This window comes from Mesoplodon bidens, assembly GCF_964165515.1.
Source record: "Mesoplodon bidens genome assembly, chromosome: 4".
Taxonomy (NCBI): Eukaryota; Metazoa; Chordata; class Mammalia; order Artiodactyla; family Ziphiidae; genus Mesoplodon; species Mesoplodon bidens.
In genome coordinates, this window is record NC_138160.1 from 119,565,987 (window position 1) to 119,593,721 (window position 27,735).

The following is a 27,735-nucleotide window of genomic DNA, read 5'->3' on the forward strand; positions in this document are numbered from 1 at the left end:
CTTCCCATCTACCCTAGTGAACTTACTGTAGTCCAGGTCACCAACGATCTCTATGTTGCCCAAAGCAGTGGTTATTCTCTGTTCTCTTCTTACTCAACCCGTTCTTACTCATCAACAGCATTCAACACAATTCTTGAAATACTTTCCTCTCTTAGCTTCCATGATTCCACACTCCTATTTTCTTCCTACATTACTGGCTACCCCTTCTAAGTTATCTTTTGCTGACTACCCCTCCTCTGCTCAACTTCAAAATGTTGACATTTTCTGGAAAGCTGTCCTTAACTTCTCTCCATCACTCTCTCTTAGAAACCTTCATCTAGTCTCATAGCTTTAAACATCATTATGACTCCCAAATTTATATCTCCAACCTAGACCTCCCCTTAATTCCAGATTTACACATCAAATTGCTTATAAAACGTATCTTCCTGGATGTCAAACCCACACTTAACATGTCTAAAACAAGCACAACTGACTTATAGTCACCCCACACCCTCCCAGTCTTCTCCATCTCAGTGAATGGCAGTCATCCAATTGCTCAATTTAAAAACCATAGAGGGCTTCCCTGGTGGCGCAGTGGTTGAGAGTCTGCTTGCCGATGCAGGGGACACGGGTTCGTGCCCCGGTCTGGGAAGATCCCACACGCCGCGGAGCGGCTGGGCCCGTGAGCCATGGCTGCTGGGCCTGTGCGTCCAGAGCCTGTGCTCCGCAACGGGAGAGGCCGCAACAGTGAGAGGCCCGTGTACCGAAAAAAACAAAAACAAAAACAAAAAACCACAGAGACAAAAAAATACAAAAACCAACAGAAGCCATCCCTGATTCTTCTCTTTTCCTCGAACCCAATATCCCCCCACAGCCACCCATCAGTCTTAACTTACTTCCAAATATATCCCGAAACCATCCTCTTCTTTCTATCCAGCTCCACTGCTACCATCCTAGTCCAAGCCTCCGTCATCCTCGCCTGGATGTTTGTCATGGATATTTCAACATGTAATTCAGGTTACTTTCTGCTCAAAACCCTTGAAAGTCTTCCCATGACACTTCGAATAAAATCCAAACTCCTTAACCTGGGCAATAAGGCCCTGCATGATCTGGTCCCTGCCAACCACTCCAACCTTATTATGACTCCTCCCCCTTTCGCTTGCTTAAACAATTCCACCAAACTTTTTCCAACCATAAGACATTTGCATCATCTGTGCCTTCCACCTGGAATGTTCTTCGTTTGGATACTTTTAAGTGGCCAGCTGCTGCTTTTCATTCAGATCTAGCTGAAATTTCACCTTTTCAGAGAGGCCTCCCCAATAACTCTCTAAAATATCACCCTTTACTACATGATATTTTCTTGTTTATACCACTGTGTGTATCTGAATGTAAGTTCCGTAACAGTAGGGAACCTTCTCTGACTTGATTAAAGCTTCATCCTCAGTACCAAGAACTGACATAATTAATTTAACCAACATTTATTGAGCACTCAATATATGTTAGACCCAAAGAGCACTGGGATTAGAGCAGTGAACAAGTCAAACACTTATTCACAGAGATTACGCTGTTGCAGGGCACATAGACATTTAATAGTCTACTAGAGGAAACACCTGGTATAATCAAGGAAATCACAGAAGCACTTTTGAACAAGCTCTGAAGGATGAGTAGGAATTAATAAAGTGGAGAGGTTAGCATGACGAAAGAGCAATTCCAGGCAAGAGCAAAGGTCAAATGAAGCAAGACATGCTCAGGAACTAAATGACCGCCAGTGAGGCTGAAGTACTGAAATGCGGGGTGGGGCAGGGAGGGATAGATAATATAGAAGGATGAGGCTGGTGAAATTGAGTCAGATCATACAGGGTCATAAGCCATATTAAAAATTTGGTATTTATCTTAAAGATGATGAAAAGCCACAAGGTCTTAAGCAGGAGAAACAAAAAAATCAAATTTCCATTGAAAATAAAAAATTACTCTGGCTGCAACACAGAGAATGAGTTAGAGCAGAGCTTCCTGCAGAAAGCCCAGTGAGTCATGAATGGGTAATAGATGTGTCCAAGATATTGATCCTTTTAGTCCCTAGAGTGGCCGGGTGCGTTCAGGGCAGCCAAAGCCCCCCTGGGCAGTCGCCTCCACCTTGAGCACGCTTTGTCCACTTAGCCCAGTGAATCATGCAAATACTCCTCTAGGTGTTGTGATGTAAAAAGGGTTGGGAAGCACTGGGTTACAGAATACAAGTGTGAATGTTGAGAAACCCACTAGGAAGCCATTGCAATAATCTTGGAAAGAGATGACAGTATCTTAGTGGTGGCAATGGATCTAGAGAAGAATAGATTCAAGAAATATTCAAGGGTTTCCCTGGTGGCGCAGTGGTTGAGAGTTTGCCTGCTGATGCAGGGGACACGGGTTCGTGCCCCGGTCCAGGAAGATCCCACATGCCGCAGAGCAGCTGGGCCCATAAGCCACGGCCGCTGAGCCTACATGGCTGGAGCCTGTGCTCCGCAATGGGAGAGGCCACAACAGTGAGAGGCCCACGTACCGCAAAAAAAAAAAGAAAGAAATATTCAAGAAAAAAATCAACAAGAGGACTTCACCAAGTCTTTCACCATAACCTTCATTATTTATCAGAAGTTGGGGGGGGGGTCAAGAATACCTCCCAAGAGGACCAGGTTTGGAAAAAAAGATTATAAGTTTAGTTTTAGACACATTGAGTTTAAGGTATCTGTGAAACATCCAAGTGAGATGAGAGAAGAGAAACAGATTGGGGCAGAAATTAACACACCATTGTAAAGCAACTATACTCCAATAAAGATATTTAAAAAAAAAAAAACAGATTGGGTCTGAAGCTCACAGAAGTCTGGGCTAGAGATACAATTTTACATATAGGTAGTACTTGAAGCCATGAGAATGAAATTCCTAGAGAAGGAACTCAGAATAAGAGGACTTAGCCTTATAAAAGTCAACATTTAGTAAGAATGAAAGGAAGAGGAGGAACCAGCAAGGAACACTAAAAAGGAGGGAAAAGGATGAGATGACTAGAAATCACTGGATGTGTTCAAGTAGGAACCATGACGAAAACATGTCAGAAATGGTTGGGGGCAGGGGAGGGGAGTGCTCCATCAAGTGGAGCCTCTAGGATATCTTCCAACTTTAAAAAGTCTAGGGAATTCCCTGGTGGTCCAGTGGTTAGGACTCCAAGCTCTCACTGCTGAGGGCCTGGGTTCAATCCCTAGTCGGGGAACTAAGATCCCACAAGCCACGTGGTGCAGCCAAAAAAATGAAAATAAAAAGTCTATAGCTCTTTGAGACCTGATCCTAAAACTTCATGAAGGAAAACTACCCAATATTTTAATTGTCACAGATGAGCCCTAAGAGTATGTGTACTGTAGTGTCAGGATAAATAATTTCACCTCCTAACTTCAAAGGAGACACTGGGCTTTGTACAGATCCAACACAAGCGTTGTAGAAGTATCAGTATAATTATGCCCAAGGAAATTATGAGAAGGGCTGAAATGCTATAGTCAGGAAATAAAGATGCAAAAAAATGTCCTTCAGAGACCACACAATGCCACAACTGAGAACTGTGTGTTGTATAAATCTATTAACAGTATACTAAACATGACAAGTATTTGATTCAGGATCTGCGTAAAAGAGATCAGAAAAAGGATGTACAAAGACCACTACCAGTATCACAACCCTGAGGTCCTTGATTCCTTTCTAAAACAAACCAAAAAACCCTAAAAATTATAGCCCTCATAGGACACTATTCTAAGTTCCATCATATATGAGAAATAAATGTACACAGTATATAATAAAGAAGTCTCATGAAAACAAATTTTACAAAAGCAAGACATTTCCTCATATACACTGTTTTACTTCTGCTTCTCCAGGGTCAGAAAGCCAAGTATCTATCAATAGGACTATTAAAACTCTACAAGTCTTCCAAATGAACAAATAAAACAAGTTTTACTATTTCAGTTGTCTTTAGTTTACTCTAATCTTACAAGAAGAGCAAGAGGATCAAATCAACAGTGTTTACTATGGAGTTTGGCCTGTAGGCATGGTAAAGGGGTAGGTGAATAAAGGTGTGCCTTCTGAGAGAGGAAGTAAGGGCAACACCTTGCATTCTTGGAAGTGGAGGTGTAACTGACTCACCTGTGGCAGCAAGACTAACATGCAAGTATGTGTGGCAAAAGCCTGAAGTCAGTCTGATCCTACTCTCTGCTCCAAGCAAGTCCAAGAATTTCTATTTTCTTATAACTCGACAACAAAAAAATTCACAGCCCAATTAAATAATGAGCAAAGGACCCTCAAACAGACATTTCTCCACAGAAGATATATTAATGGCCAATAAGCACATGAAAAGATGTTCAACATCATTACTCACTGGGGAAATGCAAATAAAAACCACAATGAGATACTATTGATACTTTACACCCACTAAGATGGCTATAATCAAAAATGGAAAATACGTGTTAACAAAGACATGGAGAAATCAGAACCCTCATATACTGATGGTGGGAAACGTAAATGATACAGCTGCTATGGAAAACAGTTTGGCAGTTACTCAAGAAATTAAAAAGACAAAATTATCATATGACCCAGCAATTCCACTCTTAGGTATATACCCAAGTACGAGAAATGAAAACAGGTGTAGTAACAAAAACTTGTGAATGTTGACAGCATTACTCGTAACAGCCCAAAAGTAGAAACAACCCAAATGTCCACCATCAACTGATGAGTAGATAAACAAAATGTGGTATATCCATATAATTGAATATTATTCAGCCATAAAAGGAATGAAGAACTGATACATGCTACAACATTGATGAACCTTGAAAACACTAAGCTAAGTGAAAGAAGCTAGACACAAAAAGCCACATGCTGTATGATATATTTATATGAATATCCAGAACAGGCAAATCTATAGAGACAGAAAACAGATGAATGGTTACCAGGAAGGGGAAATGGACAACAAATGCTTAATGGGTAAGGGGTTTCTTTGGGGGGTGGGGGGCACGGTTGGTAATGAATATGTTCTAGAATCAGACAGTAATGATGGTTGTGTTTAAAAACAAGCATGACACGGCAAGTTCCTAATGAATTATTTTCAGAGCAAATTAGTCTTTACTCCACCCAAAGACTGAGAGTAACACATACACAAACCAGCCAGGATAAAATAAACTGACGTACTAATTTCTGAAAATTAACTTTAATGTTATCAGCAGAAGCATTAACATTTAATGAGTTAATAAGGTACTCTGGGAGAGCCAATGGACAAACAAAGGCAAGGAAACTTCTATGTGATGATATTACTACTTTCCAATCAAGTAACATATTTATACAACTAAAAAAATAGAGATATGGCAACCGGAAACCCATAAAAGGACCTGGAGACAGTGAAAACAAGTAAAAGCTCAAAGCCACTAAAAGCACAGATGCATGACTCATCGGCACCTCCTCTGCTGATTTGTATAGGTCATCAGAGGGTAGAACTGGAGAACTATAAACACACTCTAATAGCAAAGGGTTATTTTATAAAGCTTTCAAAAAACCTCAGCTTTCTTTTTACTAAGAAAGAGAAAAGGAAAACTCATAGTTATACCTGTCGGTATCACCAAGAAATCACTGTTCTCTAACTCTAGGCTAAACCTCTAGGTCAGACAAGCAGCCCAGGGCCTTTGCTCGTGGCTCTGAGTGTTCTGAGGGGCACTGAGAAGTCAGGTCACATTACCCAGTGACACTTCTCCATCCAGGGTGATAAGGGGCTCACAGCATGATGAAATCACTCTATAGACCAGGCATCACAGCTGCCCCTTGTCCCAACTCCACACCCGCCCAGGTTACCATGGAACTGGTACAAACAAATAGTTTAATATGCTATTAGCTCTGATCTAAGTAGCTGACATAACACCAATTAAATTTCTGATGACACTGGAGTAATAAAAGAGCACTTGGCACACTTCTCTTTGCAAACATGATTCAAGGGGTGGTTTTCCTTTTGCCCCTTCTTCAATTTCTAGCTGCTAGGCCACTTAAAAGCCACTTAATCTCTTTACTCAAAGAGTTGGTGTTTAGGGGTTTATCATTTTATGAGAAAAGGACCACTAATATTAGAAATAGCTACTGGGAGTATCTAACCATGGCATAGGAATCCTCATTTCTTTCAGAGTAAAAGTGAATGATACAGTGGTTGGAATCTAGAATCCTGGGTTCCCACTCAAATCTCCCTCTCTTTCTGACTAATTCTGGTTCTGGCTCTGTGAAGGACACATGATCTCCATTTCTAACACATGGGCAGAGGCCATGGACTCTTGTCTTGGCTTCACCACAGAATCCATGGCTATGAGGAAATGAGAGCAGCAGATATTATTAAGTGCACCAACCTGCTGGCGCTTGCATCCTTGAGCCCACTGACTAGCCTTACCAATGTCTATATTTATGCTACATATGGAAGGAGTCATCAGGCCTTTTGGCCACTTTTACACGCTATACACTAAAGCTATCAACAACAGGTCCTTTGAAGTTACATTTCCTTATGGAATACCCTACAGCAGTTAAACTGAGTAAACTACATATATTTATTAATGTGGATAGAGCACACACACACACACAAAAGCAAGTTATTGAAAGACATGAACAATATGATATCATCTGTTGAAAATTAGATGTTATAAAACATGGATTGGAAAGATATACCTAATACCTGATAGCAGTTTCTCCTGGTGAGTGCGAATGAGACTAACGTGGAGCCAGGAGGCAAGTTACAAAGGAGACTTCAATTTCATTAGCATGGTTTTATTTTTGTAAAAAACAAACAAAAATATATATTACAGTATTCTAACATTTGTTAGTTCTGGGTGGTGAGTACACAGGTGTTTGTTAAATTAGCTTTGTACATTTGTGTATCTTTATTTTTTTCCCAGTTAAAAAGAAACCTTTATCTTATAAGTACATGTTGGCAATATGCTCAATCAGTAAATAGTTACTGAGCATCCATAATATGCAAGTTAAAAAAATCCTGCATTTACCAAGTATTTACTGTGTGCCAGGCACAGTATCAAGTGATTTACATGTATTATGTTATGAGGTAGGTACTTTTTGTACGAAGAGAGAAATGCTGATCCTCTTCACCTCCAGTTTTCATCAGCTATCAGTCCTGGCCTCTTCAATCTACTCTCAGGAAGACTACTAGCTTTTCCGATTGGTGTGTTTGGAAAAAGCAACTATGGCTCAACTCCTTCTGCTCTGCCAGGATCTGCCTGCTTGCAGAAGGTACACACTTTCCTCATAAGTTTGACAGATACACTCTGCCTGCCTCTGCAGAGACAGACCTGTGGCTGTCCCACACTTCCAAAGATTTGCTGGGTAGCTACATCTAAATCTGTATGCTTAATTCTGGATCAGTATTAGAAACCACTATTACTGCTGCACACCTAAGCCACATCCTTCAACCTAAGCTTTATCAGTTATAAACGTAAAATACATTTAAAATTTTCATATAGGTTTGCCTTTCAGTTGATTCCATACTTAAGCAGGAAATAAAAGGGTTATTTATTGTCCCTATCCATCAACCCTGCTGTTGTTGCTGTTTTACAGAAGAGTATATTTAGGCTTGGAGACACTAAGTAATTTACCCAAGGTGGTAGTATGTGGCAGAGTCAGAGTTCAAATTCATATTCAATTCCAGAGTTCATATTCTTTTTTTTTCTTTTTTTTTTTTGCGGTACGCGGGCCTCTCACTGTTGTGGCCTCTCCCGTTGCGGAGCACAGGCTCCGGACACGCAGGCCCAGTGGCCATGGCTCACGGGCCTAGCCGCTCCGCGGCATGTGGGATCTTCCCGGACCGGGGCACGAACTCGTGTCCCCTGCATCGGCAGGCGGACTCTCAACCACTGCACCACCAGGGAAGCCCCAGAGTTCATATTCTTAATAATTATGCCAAGGCATTATGCTATGCATATCAGGGCAAAGAAAAGCAGTACCAATTACTTGCTAAGAGTTTGTAAGATGAACTCAAAAAATATTCTAAAGGTTGAAGCTTTTCTTAGTATATACTGAAAGAGGGTAGGAAAGTATATGTTTGTATATGCATATGTGTGAGTGTATACAAGGAACCGTGAAAAGTACAAGTTACTATAAAATTCTTTTAGGGAACTTTTAACCTTCAACTCTAGTAGGCATGTTTGCTTCCACCCATTAAGTAACCCCTCCCTCAAATTTTACTCAAGAAACCACAGATACACAGCAGGGTTTCTAATCTCCTGTGCTTTAAATGAACTATGTTGAACTACTCCCTGCAGTGTAGTTCCCCCAGACAGCATGCTCAGCTCTGACATTAACTTGATGTCAGTCTCTACATTCTGCAATCCCTCCTCAGGGAAAGCAAACCTTCCCTCAGCAGACCAGGCCTGCCTAGCTCCAGGTCAGTGCTAATAAGAGAAAGCCACAAAGCACTTGAAACTTAGGTCTAACTGAGCTGACAACCTTTGCTATCAACACAAAACCAAGGGCCTGCACAGCCTCCTAACCATGGAGGAAGTTGGTCCCATCCCTTCAGCTTGGCCCCTTCACAGCAGAGGCTTGCCCGTGTGGGTGTTCACTCAGTTCTCTGGACTCACACTGCACACTATCCACACCTCTGTAAAGAGCCTTTACATCCTGCTGCAGTGCCCCTGGCTCAGTCTGTGAACCTTGTTTATACTTCCTGTACCTACCTTTTCTCCTTCATTGATCTAATCCAGTCCTATGACTTTAAATGCCACCTCTAAACTGACAATTTATAGACAATTCTCAATCTTATTTCATTAGCCTGGAGATCTGGATTCATATTTCCAACTGTTTATTCAACATCTCTACTTGGGTATCTAATAGCACCTCAAAGATAACAAGGCCCAAACCAAACTTTCAATTTGCATTTAAAATTACTTTTGAGGGCTTCCCTGGTGGCACAGTGGTTGAGAGTCTGCCTGCCGATGCAGGGGATACGGGTTCGTGCCCCAGTCCGGGAAGATCCCACATGCCGCGGAGCGGCTGGGCCCGTGAGCCATGGCTGCTGAGCCTGCGTGTCCAGAGCCCGTGCTCCACAACGGGAGAGGCCACAGCAGTGAGAGGCCCGCGTACCACCAAAAAAAATAAATAAAAATAAAAATAAATAAAATAAAATAAAATTACTTTTGAGGGCCTCCCTGGTGGCACAGTGGTTGAGAGTCCGCCTGCTGATGCAGGGGACACGGGTTCGTGCCCCCGTCCGGGAAGATCCCACATGCCGCAGAGCGGCTAGGCCTGTGAGCCATGGCCGCTGAGCCTGCGCGTCCGGAGCCTGTGCTCCGCAACGGGAGAGGCCACAACAGTGAGAGGCCCGCGTACCGCAAAAAAAAAAAAAAAAAAAAAAAAATTACTTTTGAAACTTAAAAACTGATTAGAAAACACTGATCTATGAATTATCAATAGTACATATGTTCCCATAAACATTTGGAATCTCTGTGGAGCCCATCACACATGGAATGCTATGTGCAAACCACAGTGAATGAACAGCATTGCACTGGTAATAACTACTTGCCCAGAACAAGGAGTACTTATACAAAGTGAGTAGAAACAATGCTGATTTCATTCATTTTACCCTTGTTTCCCTTAGGCCTTTCCAGCCTCATTTCTCACTTTAACCCTTCATTCCACCACTCTACTTCCAGACTTCTGTCCATAGTATTTCTTTGATTTGAAATGCTCTCTCCTCTGCCCCAACCCTATGTAACAAAATTCTAACTGATCTTCAAGGCCCAGCTAAAATGCCTCCTCTCTCATGAACCCATTCCAAATCTCTCCAACAGCTGAATGAAGGATATATGTGGGAGGAAGGAGGTATGATTCCTTCATAACAGGTTCAAAACTTTGAGTCCTCTCTTTCATCCCTACACCCAATTGTCTTAGCTCTACCTTAGAATATATCCAGATTCTGATCACCTTCACTGCCACCACCCTGGTGCAAGCCAACATCAATCTCTCACCTAGATATAATGCAACATCCTCCTAACAAGTCTCCTTCCTTCCACCCTTGCCCTCCATAATCTATTCTCACCAAAGCAGCCAGAATGGTCCTTTTAAAATGTAAATCAGATCATGTCATTCCTCTGTTCAAAACCCTCCCCAAACTCCCAACTTCACACCATAATCCAAAATCCTTAATATGGCCTACAAAGCCCTATATAATCTATTCCCTGATACCTCTCTGATTTCACCTCCTACTATTCTTGATCACTCAGCTCCAGCTAAACTGGCCTCCTTGCTATTCTCCCAACTCATCAATTATGCTCTCACCCCCAGGTTTTTATACTTGCTATTCCCTCTGCTTGGAACCCTCTTCTCCCAGGTACACATAGCTTGCTCACTCCCTTCAGGTCTCTCTTCTCAAATATCACCTTATCAGAGAAACCTTCCCTGTCAACACTATATAAGACAGCTTATACACTCTCACCATTCTCTGTCTCTTTACCCTTTGTTGTTTTTCTTTTTAGCATTTATCAATTATATTATTTGTTTATTATCTGTCTCCATATCCCATTCTCCAGAATATAAGCTCCAGGCCACCAGGGCCTTTGCTAATTATGTCTTTGCCTATAATAGTGCATGGCACATAGTAAATACAATAGACTGTAGGTTCCTTAATGTATAAGATTGAAAGTAAGAACAAAAAGCCTCCATAGTTAGTCAAAACCCCAAAGTACTCTGTATAATCAAGACACCCAGCAAACATTTAATGATTTTTTTTTACATGCATACACTTCTTCTGGCCATTATTGGCCAGAGCCTCACATCATGAATCTTAGAATTGTTTAGTCCCCCCAAAGGAAGGAAAAATCAGTTGTAAGTGGAAAGTTCAGCCTCTGATATTGAAAGCATCAACCCTTAAAAATTAAGGCAAATGATATTTTACAATTCAGTTCAAAACTTGATCCATTTTAAGGCTTCAACTATAGTACCAGAAGCTCCTTCTTCCTCTTATGTTTTCTATCACCACCTATAGCTTGTTTCCCTCTCATACCTTCTCTAAAGAGAGAAAGACACTGAGTTTGCATTAATGAAGGCTCTGAGTTTGAACCCCAAAAGTCCAGAAACGGAAAGTGACTTTTTTTTTTTTTACAAATTTCTAGAGCCGATTAAACTCAACCACAAATGATATCCATCTTGAGCTACTTGTAAAGATTTTAAGTGCTGCCGTGTATGTCATTCCACATGAATCACAAGACTTCATCATCTATATAGCATAGATACTGTTGAAGACTGTGCTCTAAATTATAATTTGAGACCCTTTAGTTCAGTTAAAATGATTATGGGGCTTCCCTGGTGGCGCAGTGGTTGAGAGTCCGCCTGCCGATGCAGGGGACACGGGTTCGTGCCCCTATCCCGGAAGATCCCACATGCCGCAGAGCGGCTGGGCCCGCGAGCCATGGCCGCGCGGAGCCTGTGTGTCCGGAGCCTGTTCTCCGCAACGGGAGAGGCCACAGCAGTGAGAGGCCCGCGTACAGCAAAAAAAAAAAAAAAAAAAAAAAAAAAATGATTATGTATTTCATTAAATTAGGGAATAAAGCAGGTTGGTGACTTAAAAAATGCCTACAAGTAATAAGCATTCCCAAAGCCTGCAGTGTCCAATTGCTCAATTTCCAAAGCTTTAGGTAAATACCAGGATCTTCATTAATACAGGCTTTCCCAAGATACTCCTTACCAAGAATCTCTAATAAAAGCAATCCATTTTTTCCTTTGGTGCTAAAGTGGCCAGGCTCAGACCAAAAAAACAAAAAAAACAAAAAACAACACCACCACCAAAAGAATTACACAAGGGATTTTTGGATAGGACTTACAGACACAAAAATCAATAAGCAACTTCAGAATATAAAAATCAGTAAATCTTCAGGTGAGTTGACACAATGTAGAACACCAGAAATATAACTGAAAATTTGCTCCCAGTTTTCACACACTCCACCGCTAGTAAATACATAGCAGAGGATAGGAAGGACATTTAAATCATCCCTTCAGTGATCTTCAACAGCTTTACAAACAAGTACTAGACTGCTATCTCCATTTTACAGAAAGTTATTTCTATTATTAGGAAGAAGTTAAGGTGCAGGGAAGTCAAGAGCCAAATCCACATAGAGGTTTATGCTGGTAATGGGGGTTAAAATTACATGCAGGTATACTGAAGTCACATGTGTGGTTAATTTTAACAAACAACCTGACTCTCTGGGAACACTGAGTTAGGGCAGAAGAGAGTACTAAATAGTTGTCTTTATTCTCACAATAACTCCTCCATTTTAACTACCATCTTCTCTGTCTCACCCTCTCTCACCAACTAACTGCACATTTCCACTGTCAAAAGCCACATTAAATTTGAGCAAAAGACCACAATCACCTAGTTAATCTCTAGTACAAGCACTGATTAGAGGATGCTCTTTGAGACCCCCAGCTCTGGCTCTCCACTATAAGTGGATGTGGGCACATGAGCCCTATGGGGTTTGGGAAAAGAGAGAGCTCAAACAATGTACTTGTCAGCACTTTAAACAAAAAACCCATTCAATTAGAATGGCACCATGTTCCTTTTGCCCTTTCTCCTTAGGAACTAAATTAAACAGATTACAGACAGTGGCAAGAGCTGGCCTTAGAACAGCCTCCCCCTTATTTGTTATTTTTAGCAATTTAGTCCGACAACGCCTGACAACTAAACATGCCTAGAATAGCTAAAGGGAGGGGGGATTATCAGATACTACCAGCAAAAAAACACCAGTCATCACTTCCTCCAACCCTAAGAAAGAATCATTTTCCATGTCTTTATAGCATCACAGAGTTTGAGCTTTTAGAGTCTCATATAAAAACACAGCACATATAAAACATCAGTGGAAACTGATAATGCTTCCTGACCTGGAGTATTGTTCCACCCTCATGTGTTTTCTTAAAAACAAAAGCAGAATAAAATGAACTAAATTGTTTTACAGAAAAGTTAGGAGTACAATGCATGTGTGTCCATTTTGGAAAAATTCCAGCACAAGATAAGTATGTACCCAAAGAATGGCCTCATGAATAGTGATGGAATTCAAATATTTTTATTATACTGGTGGCAGGTGAGAGATTTGTTTGAAAACAAGACAAAGTGAGGTGGGAGAAAATCATAATTAGCAAGACAGCATCAACCACAGACACTATTTTTAAATGAAATAATGTAAAAATTCTTTGAAAAATGAATAAAATGGTAAAATAAAAATGGTAAAGTCCTAAGCAGTATAACTATCTGCATCAGATTAACTAAAATTCATTAAAACCCATTTTATAAAATTTACCACTTATAATAAATGTCCATGTACACTCAGGGAATTTAATAATTTTTCAACATTTTCTGAATTTTTTTTGCCACTATTCTAAGTATCATGTATTTTACATGACACTATAGGATAAAGCACTACAAATGATAAAATGATGTCTCCCTGAGTATGTTACTTTATGCATGTGGAGCTAATAAGCTATTACACAGCTCTATCCAAAAGTATCTCTAAAACAGGTGATACCGAATACAAACTACCTTTAAGCCATCACACAAACACCTCTGTGATTTCAGTTATTTAAGCAACTACTACAAAAATATCAAACAAGATGTTGTCACCTCGTATTACATTTTAGCTGGCAAAGCTGTAGGCAGACAATTAGTTTTATTTTACCTGCAAAAATAGGATTACAATTAATAAATTAAGGTAATGACCTAAACAGGAAGGAAACTGGGGTTTTTTTGTTTTGGTTTGCCTCCCTCCATCTTTTCATTTTAAGGGGACAGTTTTGCTCCTAAAGTGGCAATTCAGAAAAAGACCAAGGTTATAATGATAAACTTAATAGAAGTGACCCTAGATATCTTCTAATCTAACCCTCTTGGTTTTACAGATGAGGACACTGAGGCTTAGAGTACAGCAAGGGCTAGAATCCAGAACTCCTAACTCAACAGAAGGTATTTAAATTAGGAATTTAGTATTTAAATTAGGAATTTAGGGTAATGAATGTTCTTCTATAAGTCTAATAGACTTTGAGATCTCTATTCATGGTTCAAATATCAGCGTGGATCTTGTTCTTTTGAGCTGATTACAGTGTGCTCATTAATACAGGTGTGACCTGTTCCACACTGAGTATTGAACAACTCATTTCTTCTGGCCAGCATCTATTACTTCAGATTAAAAGAGACCTGTCATATAAAGACTGATCAGAGTAAGAATCTAGGGTAAAGAAAAGTATACTGATTAACTTCACCTTACCATCTAGTTACAAGAGCAGGGAGGCATGCAATAACACGAAATAAATTTCAAATTCTAACTCATCAAAAGAAATAATTCACTAAGCAGCCTGAAAATGAATGGAGGAACTCTCAGGCATGGGAGGGTGGAGGCTAAGGACAAATATTTATGGTTAGACAAAGAAAAGTACAGACCATATAAAGCATACAGCAGCGAAGGCTGAGGTCAACAACCCTCTGAAGCATTCAAAGGGATAGTCTGGTGTGGTTACAGACAAGTGTTCCAAGGAGGGGAATCAGGCCACCCCCGGAGTGTATCCTAGAAGAAAATAATAACTGAATCAAGATGCAAAAGGCTGAATTCTGGACTAACTGGAATGCAAATCCTTTTGTAAATCTTAATCACAAAACGAAGACACACAGCAGTGAACAGGTCAAATCAAAGGAGTGTGTGTGTAAAATACCTGTAATATGCATTTCACAGACAAATAAGAAAGGCTGTCTATAAAGCGCAAGTCTATCTGGACTGTTTTACATCTAAGTTCTTACCAGACCTGAAATATTTCTACTGAGGAAATGAAATATATCATAGATAGTTTACATTTGGGCAAATATTAGCACTTGAATTGTAACACATATATACTGACCAAGATATTGATAATATTGATAATAAACAATAAAGAATACTCAACCAGAAAAAGAGCATATATGGACTTACTCAGACTCATTCTTCTCTGAAAGTCACAGAGGAGGATCACACAGCTACATTAAGCCCTAAAACACCAGGACGTGGAGAATAGATATAGTTCACTATAACCCTAGCCTTCCAACCATCAGGCTCTTTTAGACAAGTCTTAAATAACTAAAAACTATTTTAAAACAAACATCCTTTTTTATAAATGTTGAGAATACAAATGAACTCTATAAAGAGGTAAGTATTCATATGTGAAATCCCAACATATGGAACAATAAGAGAAACTCACCCAAGACTCCCAAAGTCAAAACAACATAGAAAAGAGATTAATTTACTAATCTTGTAATTATTATTATTATTATTTTTTTTGCGGTACGCGGGCCTCTCACTGTTGTGGCCTCTCCCGCTGCAGAGCACAGGCTTCAGACGCACAGGCTCAGCGGCCATGGCTCACGGGCCCAGCCGCTCCGCAGCATGTGGGATCTTCCCAGACCGGGGCACGAACCCGTGTCCCCTGCATCGGCAGGTGGACTCTCAACCACTGTGCCACCAGGGAAGCCCTCTTGTAATTATTAAAAAAAAATTTTTTTTTAAGACACTCAGAGGTGCCTAGCTATCTGGTTACTACTGAAGGTGGGAAATCACCAAGCTAATTTCTAGAGTAGAGACATTTTATACTTTACTGCTCTCTAGTACTCAAACTCTCCTGGGTTGGAGTAGGAGATGTCTCTGAAAAAATAGCTCTCCTCAGCAAGAGGCTAAGAAATAAACTGTGCAAATGCTCCATGAGAACATCTTGACTTCTTAAGGGTAAAAATGAGCTGTCTGGAAAGATAAATTGTGGTACAACTATACAATGGAATACATACAGCAATGAAAATGAACAAATCACAATCTCAACATGAATGTACTTCACAAACACAATGTTGAGGAAGAAGCGAAGCAAAGCAAAAAATATGGAGACGGATTTTGTTCATATAAAGTTCAAAAACTGTCTTGAGGGATATATACATAGGTAGTAAAACTATATTTTTTACTAAAGGAAATAATTATCCAAAAGTTAGGGTTACCTGAGGGAGGGGGAGAGCAGGCAGGAATGGAAGGGAGAAACAAAGGTAGGGGGCAGTGCTCTGGTGTCCTGCCAATTTTTGATTTCTTGGTTTGGATGATTGTAACAAATGTTTGCTTTATAATTATTGATTAAACTACATGTATTTTAACACATATTTCTGTAAATGCTATATTTCACTACAAAATAAATAAATGACTAATTTTTTTGATGGATTCTAAACCTTGAGCTATGCAAGCAGATGAACCACTGGGTGTAATTCTTGTTTAATATATAAAATAAAAAACATTCTGCCACTGGCTTTGCTCTCACCTGCCCTTCTCTCTTCATTGAAAACACAAGTAAGAATCAGTGCTTATCATATAGTAGTGTCCACTTGACATCACGTCCAAAGAGGGTGTCCCATCATACACACAAAGGTACTAGCCCAGGGCTTCCCTGGTGGTGCAGTGGTTAAGAATCCGCCTGCCAATTCAGGGGACACGGGTTTGAGCCCTGGTCCGGGAAGATCCCACATGCCGTAGAGCAACTGAGCCCATGCGCCACAACTACTGAGCCTGCGCTCTAGAGCCCGCGAGCCACAACTACTGAGCCCTCGTGCCACAACTACTGAAGCCCGCACGCCTAGAGTCTGTGCTCTGCAACAAGAGAAGCCACCACAATGAGAAGCCCGTGCTCCGCAACAAAGAGTAGTCCCCGCTTGCTGCAACCAGAGAAAGCCCGCGCGCAGCAACGAAGACCCAATGCAGCCAAAATAGATAAATAAATTTAAAAAAAAATTTAAAAAAGGTACCAGCCCCAAAGTGAGGTACTTAGGGCAAAAACTGGACATCCATCCAAGTGCCTACCAGTGCCTACCCATGCTATGGAAAAAATGATCCTCATTAGGCAGAGTAAAATCTCCTCAATCATGGAAACTCCAAAACATTTTCTCATCAGAGTCTCAGAACTCAGCCAACTGCAGAGTGTCACAGGCACCTCCTAACCAGTTTTCTTGCCACTAGTCTTCCTACTTGTTTCAGGAACTACCGTCTGACCATAATAGCCATTTTTGTGGAAGAGTCAGAACTTTCACAGTTTCTTAGATTTTACTTATAGCATGGGCTGGAGGGCTATTTCACAACCCTGGGATTGTAACATTCTGCGTCAGAAGTGGCATTATGTAGGCCAGAATGCCCTGGTTTCCTTATTCTTATTTTTATTGTGTCATTGCTGAGCTAACCAGGGTGGTGGAAGGGGTTGTAACCACGTCAGAGAAAGAGGGGAAGGAAAGTGGTCAACCAGTATTTGCGTGTGCCTAAAATATAATGGGGATTTTAAACTGAAGGCAGATGAGCCTGAAGCAGTAATTCAATGAGAGAGAACATAGGAGAATAGTGGTCAAAATGTGTTCAAATATACCACCGAAAGCTTATCTCAAGGATTCCAAATACTTGAGATTCAAAAGGCAAGACATCAAAAATTCAGCTCTAGCTCATCTGAATGCTGAATCTAAGTTTTTGCAACTGCAAAGTAAGTCCACAAGTAATTATTTTCTTTTTACCTCTAAAAAAGTGAGCAAAAATATAGGATGTATTTTTCACTCTTTAGAAGATACATATCTCTTCAATCTATCAATAAGGTTTTAACTCAACTTTACCTAAAGTTGAATTTTCTTAAAAAAACCCTATACTTTCTTTTTGTAGCAATGCTGTACATTTCAAAAAGAATATTATTTTTACAAAGACAGATGAGACTCATGAAGTCCTAATTCCAAATCCCAATTATACTCATGTCATTTTTAAAAAGTACAATTTTGCATTTTCTAACATATACTGTATTACGTATTATATACTCAGCCATCTTCTTTAAAATTATTATCAGTATTTTTTTTAAATGAAGAATTCCCTCAATGACGTAAATAACATGGTTACTCTATCATACTAAAGCTGTCATTTTATTTTTTCTCTTCAATCGGATTAGCATCATTGGTCTGCTAATTGCCATTAGGAGAAATGGTGACATTCCCTCCCAGAACCTGATCAACCATCTTTATAAAGGGAAGATAAAAATCTATGTAACACTATCACATTATGAGTCTGTTATGAAAACACTTCCTAATCAAACCCAGGAAAGTGATTACGGCCTGAAGAACCCAACATAGGGGTATTAAAATGTAAAATATGGAATTTTAAGAAGAAAAAGACAGACTATCTTCCCAAGGTTAAGATGGTACTTGTCTTTACCCTTCTAGTATGTAATATAACTCCCTATCAAGAAGACATGAGGGCAGAGACTTCCCTGGGGGTCCAGTGGCTAAGACTCCATGCTTCCACTGCAGGAGGAGTAGGTTCGATACCTCGTCGGGGAACTAACACCTCGCATGATGCGCCACGTGGCCCCCAAAAAAGAGGACATGACAGCAGCATTACAGTACCCCCACCTCTGCTCCATAAGAAGAAAAGGGCCAGGAAGTGAGACATCAGGCTGGTCGACAATGTAGACCCAGCACACTACAGTTATCAAAAGCTAAACAAATTCTAGGTTTAGTAGGACTGGGGAAAAAAATCTGGAGAGGGCAAACATAAACAGTAAGAATGGAGGTGGATAAAAGGGAGTCTAGAAAATACTAATGAAGATGGGCTCTCAGATCAGACTAGCACCTATATTATGTCATGGAAAAGACTGATCCATAGCATCATTTATATAGACTGTTGGTAGGGGGTGGGTAGGCACACACAGTGGGGCCGAGTTAATAGCTCTGGTCAAAAACTAGAACTTTGTACCCAAACCAAAAAGCTTACTTCATCAGAGATGAAAATGTGCTAAATTAAACAGCCTGGCCTTTGTCTGCAGAGTTATGTATAAATTATGCCTCTTCAATTTAATTGTAAGGTATCTGAGGGTAGAAACTAATAATGATAATGATAGTTAAATAAGATGAAATAGGCTGGACTGACAAGAAATACTAGGGCCCAGAAGAAGAGACTGTATATTTGAAAGGCAGAGTAATAACTGGGAGGCCTTGGGAAAAACTATTTAGAGCTCTGAATCTGCATCAAGCTTCCCAAGTAATAGGAAACCATATTTGTAATTACTTCAACTGATGATAGTTTACATGCCCAAATCCTCACACTGTGCTATGAAACTAGTAGAATAATTAGAACAAGGGAAAAGCACTTAATTTAACACTGAGAAATCAGAAAATGCTTCTCAGAAGAAGTAGCCCTAAACTAAGATCTTAAGGATTAACAGAGCTGGTAAGAGCAGAAGGAGGAAGTTCCCAGGTGGAGAGAATTACTTTTGCAAAGACCTAGTAGAAACAAAGAAAACACAGCAAGTTCTAAAAACAAAATATTTCTGCACGTCTGGAGCATACAGTGTAAGAGAAGGAAGAGGATATGAGGGACATGAGAGAAAGAAACAGGAGTCATTTCATAAACAGCCTTGAAGGTATGTTAAAAAGCTTGAATGTTACCCTAAGAACAATGATGGGGTTTACACAGAGGAACAATTCGACAGATTTAACATTTTAGAAGGTCATTCTAGCTTCAATATGTTAAAAGGATTAGAAGAGAGAAAGTTGGAGGTGGAAAAACCAGTTAAGATGCTACTGCAGATGATAGAAGCAGCTGGTTTAAAGGTGAGAAAAAAATTCCAGAGGGAAATACCATTTAAAAGAGAAAACAGTGAAGAAGTAATATTCAGAGATAGTAAGAAGTTTCCAGAATTGATGAGTCACTAATCCTCAAACTCAGAAAACCCAACTTAACCCAGATATGATTAAGAAAAAAAGCAAAAAGACTAAATCTCCACCTAAACATATACCAGAGAAACTACAAAGCATGAAAGACGACAAAACAATATTAAAAGTAGCCACAGAGAAAAGACAAAGGAACAAAATTCAGACTGATAACTTCTCAACAGCAACAATGGAAGACAGAAGTCAATGGAATGCTATCTTTAAAAGAGCTGAGGGGCTTCCCTGGTGGCGCAGTGGTTGAGAGTCCGCCTGCCGATGCAGGGGACACGGGTTCGTGCCCCAGTCCGGGAAGATCCCACATGCCGCGGAGCGGCTGGGCCCGTGAGCCATGGCTGCTGAGCCTGCGCGTCCGGAGCCTGTGCTTCGCAGCGGGAGAGACCACAACAATGAGAGGCCCACATACCGCAAAAAAAAAAAAAAAAAAAAAAAAAGAGCTGAGAAATTCCTAAACATATAAAGCAAAATGAAACATATCATCTCAACTATGCATACAGTAATAATGAGCATTTACAGCACCCAGATAGTAGTTTCTAAATACCATTGTCCACTAAACTGAAAGACTAAGGAGAAATTAATAAATATCATCAGAGAGAGATTTGACACATCTCTCATAACTAACTGAATAAGGAGGAAAAAAAATCAGTAAGAAACAGAAAATCTGAACACTGGAACTAACAATGTATGTGTGCATGCATGCACATGTGGGTCTGTGCACATGTGTATACATTTCAGGCTGAAGTAACAAAATTATAAAGGTATGGCAGTCAAAAAGTATAGGATTGCTTCAGGGAAGAGAAGAGTGTGTGTAGTGGGTGATACCATTAAAAATACAGGTTAGGGCAGTATTGGAGAGAACACTAAATGCAGAGGCAGGGATCATGCAATAATTGAATGTTGAGGTAATAAGGAAACCATGATGGTAGGATAAATGGAAAACAAGAAACTGAATATAAACTAGATTTACATTACTAAAATGGAAAGGTAAATTGTCAAATGATGAAAAACATTATATACAGCGTAATCCCTCTTTACTTAAAAAAAGTGTGTATATGTGTGTATGAACTTGTTTATAAAATAAAGTTTTATAAAGTGTAATGATACACATCAAACCATAAAAGTGACATTTTGAGGGTATGCAGAAAGAGGAGAAAGTCATTATTTTTGTTTAATCATGTTTTATTTTTTGACTGTTTTTCTTTTTTATAGTATACTTAATTATTTTTATAATATAAATAGTATATAGATGAAAGATTAAAAACAAAAAACACAAAATAACTTCCTAGGGTAGAGGCTATAGTTTAACTCTGCTAGTTTTTTGTAGCTGTTAATTAGCATTTCAAATACCAACAAGCTAGCTAATCTACTTCTATTACCTGACAGATATCAGGATACTCTTACCAGTATTTGAGAGACTCCGTGAAAGGAAACTTTTGGAAAATGAATTTCCTAATATTCATCAGAAATGAATAGTATGCTAAACTCATCATCTGTGGCAATTTTACCTTGATGATTTTTTTAAATTATAAAAGTTAACACAGGGAGATGCAAGAGGGAGGAGATATGGGGATATATGTATAGCTGATTCACTTTTTTTATACAGCAGAAACACACCATTGTAAAGCAATTATACTCCAATAAAGATGTTAAAAAAAAAGTTAACACATACTTGTTACAATTTATCCAACACAGAGGTTATAAGAAAAAAACAATTTCATCCCCATGTCCCATCTAATTTCTTTAGGGTAACCAGTGTTAATTTAATATATATACCTACAAATCATTTTCAATGTTCATATACAGATCTTGGTTTTTGTTTGTTTCCATAAAAAGAATTATTTACACGTTACTTTGCATCTTGCTACTTATTCATCAGGACAATTTTTAGATATATTTACCAACAAGTGCAAAAACACACTTTTTTTGGTAAACTGCATGAAATAGTTTCGTTCAGTTTTTTTAAGATATTTTTGTTTGGAAAACTCAATCTAGAAGAGTTGGGCTGACAAAAATGATAAAATAGGATATAATAACAACCTGGTTACTACAGGATAAGTTTTCTTTTTTGTTTGTTTGTTTGCTTACTTGTTTTGTTGTACAATACATTTTCTGAGCTACAAAGCCACTATCAAGTTTGTTTAAATTCTCATTGGTAGTCAAACAAAAATAAGCCTAAGTACCTAAGATACAACATGCTGCCCCAGCCATGCCAAGTCAGTGTCCCTGAGAAATCCCCTGAAGGCTACAGGGGGTGTCTCACCAATTCAGCAGAGGGCTGAGTCAGATTCTGAACCACTGCCTCAAATAGTATTCAAAGAAATTAGATAAAGTGACCTATGAAGTCACTGTATCCACCCCCATCTCAGGAAATCTTGGTCCCAAAAAATAATAACCAGTTTTTTGTCCTGTCCAACTTTTACTATATACAGGATAGACCATTCACCAAAGCCCAAGAAGACTATTTCATCTGAGGTTTTAATGTATAAGGAAATGGTAATAATAAACTCCAATTTTCCAAAGATTTACTAAATTATTACTCTTACCTATCAATCTTTTTCCCTAGCTTAAAAAAAAAAAATTGTTTTCCTCACTGGAGCACTACCCTTCGGATAGTTAATTAGTTATAGTTTACTACTCAGTCCTTGTCTAGCATTACAATGTGTGAAAGAGTCATATAACTAGATCCTTTGACTACTATTATCATTACCTATTCTCATGCCCATCCACCACAACATACGGTGTTTAAATATACACTGGGCTTTTATTTTATTTTTAAAGAATAGACATGTTCACTTAAAGGCAATGGAAGAAATACTTTCAGGTTAAGAGTATCCTATCTTCTCCAAAGCTCCCTAAGGTTTCAAGAGATTAGTCTTTTTTCTGGTCTTATACACTGCTGTAAAAAGACTGCTTCATAGCTCTAGCACAATTAGAAAAAATGAAAACAATGTGACATGACCTTGGCAGCCATACATTTTCATTTAATGACACGATAATTACTTTTTTCCTAAAAGTCGACTACGACTATCAGTATTCAGTCAAAACTTACTTACTTCCAATTCTTTAATTTTTTCTTCCGCTATCTTCTGTTTCTCTAACAGCTGATTATGAATTGCCTCCTTGGATTGAAGAATAAACCTACAAAGCACAAAAAAGTTGAAGATTAAGCCACTTGACTACTATGTTCATCAAAATCAACAACTATATGCCACAAATATTAAACTAAGAAAACTAGAAGGATGATCTCCAATTGAGAACAAATAAAATGTATTACTATGTTATGACAAACTCAGGAAACCTCCACAGGTTGAAGCTTTCTTGGCTGAGAAGGAATAAAAGCTTAAAAGTAAATTGTGCCTTCTGGTCTTAAGAAGGGAATCGGGCTTCAAGTATATTCATAGACAAAAGAAAAAAAAACATAAAGGGACAAAAATCTACTGTAGGCGAGAAGAAAAGTTAACAAACAATAAAAATCCCCCATAACTTTAATTTTTCAGTTTCCTGTATCAACTTTTATCTAGATATCTTTCAAACAATATTTGTAAATTACAGCTCCTCCTCCAACCTTTAAAAAAAAATTTTGTAACAGCAGTAACTCATGACCTTTTAAAGTCACAATCAAGTACTGTGTTAGGATCAATGCATTAGTGTTTATATGAGTTCCTCACACAAAAAGTGCTGTATAAGGCCCAGTATCTTTTATTATTATATCCAGAGTGTGTAATACCTCTGAAAAGCTCAAAATGCACAAGTGGAAATTTTCAACTTTTTCCATTTTACATTCAGGCACATTATTTACAATTGATGAGGGTGGAAATATGGGGAAACTTTAAAAGTTAATACTGAATCTGTTTTGTGACTTTAGGTTCATAATTCTTGCTGTGGGCAAAGGAAGAGCAAACTATTTTATAGCCAAAAGCAAGTAAATTGAAATATTTCCCTTCCACTGGAAGCAAGGGAAAATCTCAATTTCTCAAATCTCTTTCAGGACTGTCCAACTGGGTTATAACAGATTCCAAAAAAGACCAACAACAAAAAATACAATTAATTAAGCAGACTGTTTCTTCTCTTTGAACATAACTTAAGAGTTTAGCAAAAAACTAAACTTCATCTCTTAACAAAAAAGCCAAACAAGAAACATATAAATTTAGCAATATGTGGTTTTCTCTACCATCTTCACAAAAACAACACTGTGTCTAGGTAGGTTCTTACCATTAGGGTATGTTATTATAGATAAAAACAACAAAAAGGGCAAGTAGCTTTGCCCAGACACCTGGGAGGAAACTATTTTTCTCTCCTCTTCATGAATACACCTTGGCGTACACATAATACAGTCTGGTGAACCTCTCTCTCTCTTTTTTTCCCCTTAATTTATTTAATTTATTTATTTTTGGCTGCATTGAGTCTTCGTTGCTGTGTGCGGGCTTTCTCTAGTTGCGGCAAGCAGGGGCTACTCTTCGTTGCAGTGCGTGGGCCTCTCATTGCAGTGGCTTCTCTTGTTTGGAGCACGGGCTCTAGGCACGCGTGCTTCAGTAGTTGTGGCTCACAGGATCTAGAGCGCAGGCTCAGTAGTTGTGGCGCACGGGCTTAGTTGCTTTGCAGCATGTGGGATCTTCCCAGACCAGGGCTCAAACCCGTGTCCCCTGCACTGGCAGGTGGATTCTTAACCACTGCACCACCAGGGAAGCCCCTGGTGAACTTCTCTTTCACTCCACAAATTATTAAGCATGTGTCCTGACATGGACAGTCCAGATAATTTAATAGATGATCCCAGTCTTCAGTACTAACTTGATCCTTTGCAAAAATCTTACTCACACATTTAATGCTAAGACAGACCACATTCATGCAAAATAAGGATTACTACATAACCTTTTGTGTCCAAAATATTCTTATTATTAGTCCAAGAGATAGGTGTTATTTCTGATAAGACTATGGTTTACAGAATATTTTTCTCAGAATTATTTAGTGTAGTATTTAAGGAGAAGAGTTGTTTTGAACTGTAATAAGTCTCAGTGACACCATATAAAAAGTATTATAAATCTAGGCCCAAGAGTCACCAAACTATGTCATTACATGCACGATTTTACTAACAAAGCCTTTTGGCCATGGAAATAATTTTCAGAGTAAAATATACATTTTTAAATAGCACTGATTGCTGGCCAGTGAATAGTATTCTCAAATAATAGGTCGTCAGACATTACCTTTATTAGTGTCTGGGAAATTTTCAAAGTTAAGATTAGAGGTCAAGTCATTACTTATGTGGTCTTTAAAAATAAAGTATCTGAACAGATACTAAATCCCTTGAGCAGAAAATAAAATTACTAGAAAGCAAGAACACTCAACAACAAAAACATGTTTTTCTATGGCCACACACCCTTGAGGTATCTATATTGAACTGTGCCAACTTCAAAGGCCAGAGAGATGTCATCGAAGCTGGCCAATCTACAAGCCTGAGGACATCTCAGCCATGAGAGTTTTAAACAAGGATGAGTATGGAGTAAATTCAAATGTCCATCTCAAAGAATAATTACATAGACAAAATTCAAACCAAAAAAAATTACAGAAAATTTAGTCCTCAATTTTTAAAATGCCAAAGATACATTGTATGAGGATTGGAAAGAGCCCCCAGAAACACTTGGATTTCTGGAAAAAGTCTTTAGAAAACACTTTTTCTAGTGTTAAAAGACAATGAATTCTCAGGCATTATTTTGAAGATAAAGGATATATCATGATAATGTAATTATGAGTGGTATATGATAAATAAGTATTATGTACATTACTTCTCAAAGTAGAGACTCTCACAGACATCCTGCCTGATAGTTTATGGAAAGCCAAAATGGTAGACAAAGGATTCTACAGCTCAGAATGCCACAAAGGAAAAATAAAGCATGAAATGAAAAATTATTTTCATATAACAAATGATATGCACATTAATATGCTTATTAATACTCAGCATCATATAATCTACAATAGTCACTGCTTTGTATTGATAAAAGGCCTCTACATTGGAAATCAATGCCATGTGACTCTGCACTGTAAACTATCAAGGATATGTAGTCTGCTGATTCATTTCCTCATTTATTTGTAATTATGCCATCTGAAAAACATAATTTATGATGGCTTTGGGTTTTCTTTATTTGAGAAACATCAGAAGCTGTGTTCTGAACTGCCCTGCAGGTTGATACATAACTTCTATTTTCTAATGATTCAGCATATATCAAAAGTGTTGTTCACCTGCAAAAACACAATCTAGGATCAGTGGCAACGCTCTTTTGGGGTACACTTCCAAAGTATGGTAACCTGAACATAGATTATTCAGAAACAACAATGTGCTTATGATAATGCATTTTGTTTGGGTACGAAATTTTTTAGAATATGAAAACATATTCTAGTGGCATGTAAAGAATCCTCAAATTAAGCAGCACACAAGAGGCTAGATAAAAATGATCATATCTTGCTCCTTTGCCTCATTCAGCTGGTGATGAAAACTACTTGCATGTGTACACAAAGATCCACATGCAAAAAAATTTTTTACTTCATAATTTTTTAGCAAAACAAAAACCTAAATCCCTTTGTAAACAAGCAATTAAAATTTATGCTACATCCATATTGTGAAAGGTTGAGTAAGACTTCTATTATTGGCATTATGCAGAGTAGACATCCAGAACAATGCAAAAAAATTTTTTTTTCTTTAACGTTTTGCTGAGCAACCACAAATTAAAGATTTCACAGTGTGGAGAAAAGGGAACCCTCGTGCACTGTTGGTGGGGATGTAAATTGGTGCAGCCGCTATGGAAAAGTATACAGATTCCTCAAAAAATTAAAAATAGGGCTTCCCTGGTGGCTCAGTGGTTGAGAGTCCACCTGCCAATGCAGGGGACACAGGTTCATGCCCCGGTCCAGGAGGATCCCACATGTCATGGAGCGGCTGGGCCCGTGGGCCATGGCCGCTGAGCCTGCGCGTCCGGAGCCTGTGCTCCGTAACAGGAGAGGCCACAACAGTGAGAGGCCCACGTACCACAAAAAAAATAAAATAAAAAATAAAAACAAAAACAAATTAACAAATGCAGCAAAAATGAAACAGTTATAGATACAGAGCGCGAACAGGTGGTTGCCGGAGTGGAAGGGGGTAAGGAGAAGAAAGAAATAGGTGAGGGAGATTAAGAGGTACAAACTTCCAGTTGCAAAATAAATGAGTCAAGGGTATAAAATGTACAGTGTGGGGGATATATTCAATAACTATGTAATATCTTTGTATAGTGACAAATTGTAACTAGACTTACATGGTGATCATTTTGAAATACATTTTCAAATACACTTCTATACATTTTGAAATGTACTAAAATACTAAATCACTATGCTATATAACAGGAAGTAATATAGTATTGTAGGTCAATTACACTTCAAACACAAACACACAAACCAACTCACAGAAAAAGAGATCAGATTTGTGGTTACCATAGGCAGGGGGTGAGGGAAGGGGAATTGGATAAAGGCAGTCAAAAGGTACAAACTTCCACTAAGACAAATAAGTACTAGGGATGTAATATAAAACATGGTAAGTAAAATTGCCACTGCTGTATGTTACATATGAAGTTGTAGAGTAAATCCTAAGACTTCTCATCACAAGGAAAAAAATATTTTTTTCTATTCTTTAACTGTGTATCTATACGACATGATGAATGTTCACTAAACTTATGTGACAAACATTTCATAATGTATGCACGTCAAATCATTATGCTGTGCACCTTAAACTTACACAGTGCTGTTTGTCAATTACATCTCAATAAAACTGGAAGAAAAAAAAAAGATTCTACAGGGGCCAAAATGAAGTGAAATCAGAAATTGTGGAAGGTAAGAAAGCAATAAATTGGTTTTCACCATGAGAGATTCTGCTGAATCCTAGAGACCTTCAGTATCCAAACTGGCACAGACACAGGAGATAAAACCTAGGCACCATCCAAAGTGACGATGTTATTAAGAGAATCCTCAAT

The 27,735-nt window shown here is 38.7% G+C and overlaps 1 protein-coding gene across 1 annotated transcript in view; it reads right to left on the bottom strand.

Annotated features, from left to right (window-relative positions):
* The window catches only part of PFDN1 (prefoldin subunit 1), a 63,401-nt gene that overhangs the window by 8,859 nt on the left and 26,807 nt on the right, over positions 1 to 27,735 (bottom strand). Inside the window, exon 3 of the mRNA XM_081233436.1 lies at positions 22,795 to 22,879. Coding sequence (XP_081089562.1) covers positions 22,795 to 22,879 — 85 coding nt within the window. The remainder of the gene's footprint in view (positions 1 to 22,794; positions 22,880 to 27,735) is intronic.